Source organism: Lactuca serriola, chromosome 1, assembly GCF_051521515.1.
Source record: "Lactuca serriola cultivar US96UC23 chromosome 1, Lser_US96UC23_V15, whole genome shotgun sequence".
NCBI lineage: Eukaryota > Viridiplantae > Streptophyta > Magnoliopsida > Asterales > Asteraceae > Lactuca > Lactuca serriola.
In genome coordinates, this window is record NC_136408.1 from 700,360 (window position 1) to 706,304 (window position 5,945).

Below are 5,945 nucleotides of genomic sequence, written 5' to 3' on the forward strand. Positions count from 1 at the left end.
TCTTCCAAAAACCGAAACCACACCCAAGGTGAGCTTCATACCCCCTATTTTCTGTTTTTATGAGTTTTGTGGGGGGGGGGGGGGGGGAATACAAGTGAAAGTGTAGATCTATATGTGTTTGGTATGCCTTGTATGATTTCCATGCTTACATGTATGCTTTTGTGTGTTATAATGTTGGATCTAGCCATAAAACCCCTCAAAACCGAGATATATCTTATGTTAAATGATTTTAGCATCAAATATATTTCTACATACAAAATGTTTCAAGAAAAATAGCTAAGTGGTTTAGTAACAATTTTCTTTGGGCTAAAAACACAAATTTTGGGCCTAAAATGTGAAAAATACAAAATTAAGGGCCCAAATTGACATATCACGAATTCTGATGGATGAGGTGTGCCAAAACAGTTTCAATAAAACAATTTCTGGAAATTTACTCATTTAGAGGATTAAAAACATAAATTTCAAGCTTAATGGGCTAAAAATGACATTTTCGGCCCAATGAGGCCCATTATGCGAGATTTTCTGTTTTGGAGGGCCAAAACTGTATTTTTTCTATAAAACAGTGGACTATAAGTGTTCCAAATCCTTTTCAAAGGTTTAAAATTCCTTTTAAATTTAAAAAGGACCAAAGTTGCAAAAATCTTACAATTTGGGCCAAAATTGTCAAAGTTGCGAAAAAGAAGAGTTATAACCGAGAAAACTGCATTTTCAGGGACTTAAACTGTTTTCTATGGAAAATATGCTGAAAAATATTAATTTCAATAATTTTTGGTGTTAAAATGTCAAGAAAATTGATTTAAGGACCAAACCGGAAAGTATTCAATTAAAGGGTTGAAAAAGTAAATTTTACAAACAATGAGGGGCTGAAACAGAAAACTTTCAAGGCTAATTCAATACATGCAATTTGATCAAACAATGGTACCGCGACTATCGACAAAATACAATACACTCCAATACCAAAATCGTTGTAAAACGAATTGGTTCGGTCTCGAACCAATGAAAATCCGAAACTACTAACATGGCGACACTACGATACATACAAATAACGTTTGGGAACTCAATTTACATGCGAGTGTGCACAGACGTCTACGCACCATCTTTGGGCCCCAAAAGTGTAAAATCTTGTTTGTTGGGCCTAGCTAGCCCAATGACCTGATCTTAAGGCCCGAAGACATTTTTTTTTCTACGAAGTGTTGGGTTTCACCGACTTGGCACAACGTAGAGGGACTTTCAATGGCTCGTATACTACTGGTCCCCAAGGGTCCTTTGGTATTGCTAGTAAAGTCTACATTTTTTTTGCGAGGCGGGTCGGGGACCCCTCGTACACATTTTATCCCCAACCGGTTAATAGAGTCATAGAGGTCTTCGTGTCCTCTTTCTCTTCGGATGTGGGACGACACGTAGTCAGGGCGGTTGGATAACGTGATTAGTACGGACGACGCCTTCGGGATCGTTAGTATAGCTATAAACTGGTCGTTTGTGTAATGCGTGTTTGTAGCAATTAATCATGCTCAAAAATAATCCAACGTCGCCTGGGAATGAGACTACTCTTTTTGCAATGGTTTCAACGTAACTTCATGGAACTCAAAGAATTAGGAAAACATCGGGTTTTCCTAGGTTTCTCAATACATATCGAATTCGAAATGCATACAATTTTAATGAACAATTTTTACAAGTATAGAAACAAACAAGCATACCTATGGATCTTCACACCTTTTTGACTATACTATTTTCAGAAAATATCGGATTTTCTGGTGGTTTTCAAACAATACAAAACATTGGATTTCAAAACACCACTTATGAACTCACCAACATTTCATATGTTGACGTTTTTCAAAATACTTGTATTCTCAGGGAACCAGTGATACAAAGGAAATAATATTCAGTGGTGGCTTGCAGTTTATTTATGTACGAACCGAACAACTTATTTTTGGGAATGTAATGTTTAAACAATGTATTTCATGTAAACGCTACTGGTTGTACTATGTTAATGCATGGTGACGAATGTTGTTATGTTTCATATATATTCAATGTTATGGTATTCAATTGAGTCACAACAGCCCCCGGACGTTTCCGCCGTCTGGTTCGGGGGTGTGACAGTGGTTGATCTAAACGGTCCAAATACATCGGTATGTATTAGGTCCAATAGACCCTCACCCCTTTTACATGTACTAGTGAAGGGTGACTTAGTCATCTTTCCAAGCAAACAAGACTCACATGTGTCATCTTCCCCAAGGTCGAATGACTCCAACACTCCATCCTTTTGGAGTCGGGCTATGCGCTTCTTGTTGACATGTCCAAGACGACAATGCCACAAGGATGATCTATCCATACCATTGGAAGAATCCATGCATAAAACATCATTTCCTAAGTTATCTACAATCATAACAGTTTCATAAATTCCATTACACGGTATTGCTTCAAAATATAAGACACCATTTAGATAAGCAAGAATAGAACCATTCTCATTATTAAAAGAAAATCTAAAACCTTGTCTAAAAAAACCATGAAATGAAATAATGTTTCTTGCCATTTCTGGCGAATAGCAACAATTGTTCAAATCTAAACATAAACCATTTCTAAGCACTAAAGAATACACTCCAATCTTGGTCACATGTGACGATCTTCTGTTCCCCATGATTACATTTTTTCTTCGATGCTCCACATCCATATTTCTTCTTAGTCCCTGCAAATCATTACAAATGTGGTAACCACAACCGGTATCAAGGACCCAAGAAATAGCATGAGATGAATTATTAGATTTGAATGTGTAAATACCTGCGAATGATGGCTTGATCTTTCCTTCCTTGATAGCTTGCAGGTATTCTGGGCAGCTTCTCTTCCAATGTCCTATTTTATGGCAGTGGTGGCACTCTGCATCCTTTGGGTTAGGACATGGTTTAGTAGGATCAACTTTGGTCCTACTAGAAGAGGCACCGTCTCGGGACTTAACCTTGCGATGGTTCTTAGACGAAGCCTTCCTCTTCTTTCCTCTTCCTTGCCCAATAGCCAAAACAGGAGCAGCAGGTGGATTGGGAGTTGGTGCAGCAGACTCGTCCTTGAGGTTTCTTTCAGCAACCCTAAGGAGACCTTGGAGCTTACTTAGGGTGATATCTTCTTTGTTCATGTGGTAGGTCATCCTAAATTGATTGTAACACGGAGGCAAAGAGTGAAGCACCATGTCGATCGCCAAGTCTTCCCCAAAGTCAACATTCAACTTGCGAAGACGGTCGACATACCTTTGCATCTTTTGCAGGTGCACGGTAAGTGATTCTCCATGACCCATTTTGGCGGAAACCATGTTAGTGAAAATCTCGTAACGCTCCTGCCTCGCGTTTTGGTGGTATCTCTCCAACATGTCTTGGTGCATTTCGTACGGATACATGTCCTCATAGGACTTTTGGAATTCGGCGTTCATTGTGGCTATCATGATGCAATGAACCTTCGTTGCATCACGTTCATGAGTCTCAAAAGCAGTCATCTTAGCCGGAGTAGCGATTTCCGGTTTGATCTTCTCGAGCTTCTCATCAAGGACATACTCCTTATCCTCGTAGCGAGCAATCGTGCGAATGTATCTTATCCATTCGCTAAAGTTCGTCCCATCGAAAGTCACCTTTTGGCAAAGGCTCATCAATGTGAATGAACTAGCAGCAACGTTGTTTGCGTTTGACATCTACAAATAGAAAGGACAAAGATAGATTAGAATTTGAATCCCTAATTATCACCCAATAAGAAAAATTAGGGCTAGGATCCAACAACAATATTTACATATTAGAAAAGGGATACCGTAATCTAACATGCAAACAATTTGAAGGTAAGTGAATGACGATTCACTAATTCTCCACCATGAAAACATAACTTTAAGTTCTAAATGTATTGAGAATTCCTAGGTTTGGATGAGATTCATTGAAACTTTTCAATGACATGTTTAAATCTCGATATGCCCCTCTCGTTTGTGACTGGGATACCGAGGATCACAAAGTGGGTGTGAATTACCATGTAAATTCACATGGTGCCTTCATTGTAACAATCACCTATTCGATGTGCCGGTAAACCACACACGCTCCACTAATTCTTAGCAAGGGTGCAAAGTGTAATTTCATGGGATTGCATCAATTCACTTTTTCTAAAGTAACTAGGATTGGGAAATTTTGAAAAACATGTAGTTACTTTGTATTTCATATTATACTTTTAATGAAGATATGAGGTTTCCCTATCCTACCCGTTCGGCTAACGACCCTCCACAGATCAAGCAGGCAGTGGGTGTGAGTGTACACCCATTAAGCGCCATTTTATAGGCCACAACCTTATACCCACCTTATAGACCGGCTTCGTGAATGAGGCCTACTAACGGTAAGACTAGCATTTTAATTATACATATATATATATATATATATATATATATATATATATATATATATATATATATATATATATTAATCTTGTAATATTATATTAGTATAGGGTTGAATTTTAAACTTGTAAAATTCCAGGGTTTGAAATTTAAATTGTCTAAATTAAACTTTTAATCACAAAACATAAATTTCAAAACTTGAGGGCAAGTTTTAAACTTTTCAAAACATAGGGGATCAAATAACAAATAATCTAAATTAACATTTAATCACATAATTATCCATATTTGATTTATTTAATAATTTCTTGCAAAACAAAATACCAATTTAATTAAAATAATTAATCAATTATCACATAAGGAAATAAATATTTTATTAATTGATAAATATCTTCAATTAGATCAAGAATATACTCATATATATCATAAAATCGGATTTATATTGATCTAATATGATTAAGGCAAGTATCTCAAAGATATGCCGCAAGAAATCCCGAAGTTTCCTCTTTCTGACGCTTGGACTCGCCGAGTACCCCAATGGACTCGCTGAGTCGAGCCTACTCGTCGAGTCCACTATGGGACTCGCCGAGTCCATCAGACAGAAACACAAAAATCGAATTTTGAAGGCATCAAACAAGCAACCAATGCATCAATTTAATAGAAACCAATTTAGGCTCTGATACCACTGATGGGTTTTGGCCATATGAACATTCCTATGTGCACATGCAAACCCTAATGCTTGGATCTAGGTTTCTCTAATTAAACATGCATTGAATCCAAGACTTCTAATGGCTAATAGAGTATAATAACAATATGAAATCAGAATTAGAAGCTTACCTTGAATCACTTGCTTGATCTTCTTGTCCTTGGAGCTTTAGAGTCACAATTGTCACTCCTCTAATGGCTTACAAACACCAACTATCAAGAGGATGATTTGAGAGAGAGGAGAGGGGATCAAAATCGGCCAGGGTTTCTTTCTAACGCACAAGTGCCGATTTCACTTGACCCCTAGGATCTATTTATACTTGTAAGGCTCCTAGGGTTTCACCCTTAAACCCTAATTGGATAACTTGAGCCCTAAGCAATCCAATCCCCTTCATGATAAGCATTTGGACGATTTTCAAGGCCTATCCAAAGTCCTTAAAACCGTCCACCATTATCTACAAGGGATTTACAGCCCAAAGTACAGCTATCATACAACTGACAGTTTATGCCCCTTTATTCAATTAATCTCGAGAAGTCACCAAATTAATTCTTAATTAATTTATGACTTATATTAATCAAATAATAATATTATTACTCTTTATATTATTCTCACTAGGTGTGAGGCCCGTGTATTACACGGGTTGATTTAAAAAAAATTTAAACATTAAATTAAAGTGTAAATAGAAAATATTTTTAATGTACAACTTTAAAATAAGAAATGAATAAACGTATTTATTGCAATTTAATATCATATATATGATATTTAATACTTTACATTTATAGTATATGACTTTAATTTTAAAAATTGAAACAAACCAAAAATTGACAAGTGGATAATATTTATTTCAAAAATACCACAAAATGACAAGTGTCAAAACTCATGAGAGAT

The 5,945-nt window shown here is 36.5% G+C and overlaps 1 protein-coding gene across 1 annotated transcript; it reads right to left on the reverse strand.

Moving 5' to 3' along the window:
- Positions 1–2,480: 2,480 nt before the first annotated feature.
- On the reverse strand, positions 2,481–3,848 carry LOC145067267 (uncharacterized). The gene is made up of 2 exons (XM_079014449.1): positions 2,779–3,848; positions 2,481–2,686 (listed from the first exon to the last, which is right to left on the reverse strand). The coding sequence occupies exons 1-2, from the start codon at positions 3,671–3,673 to the stop codon at positions 2,580–2,582; spliced, it is 1,002 nt and encodes a 333-aa protein (XP_078870575.1). The 5' UTR covers positions 3,674–3,848; the 3' UTR covers positions 2,481–2,579.
- Between the last annotated feature and the right edge of the window lie 2,097 nt (positions 3,849–5,945).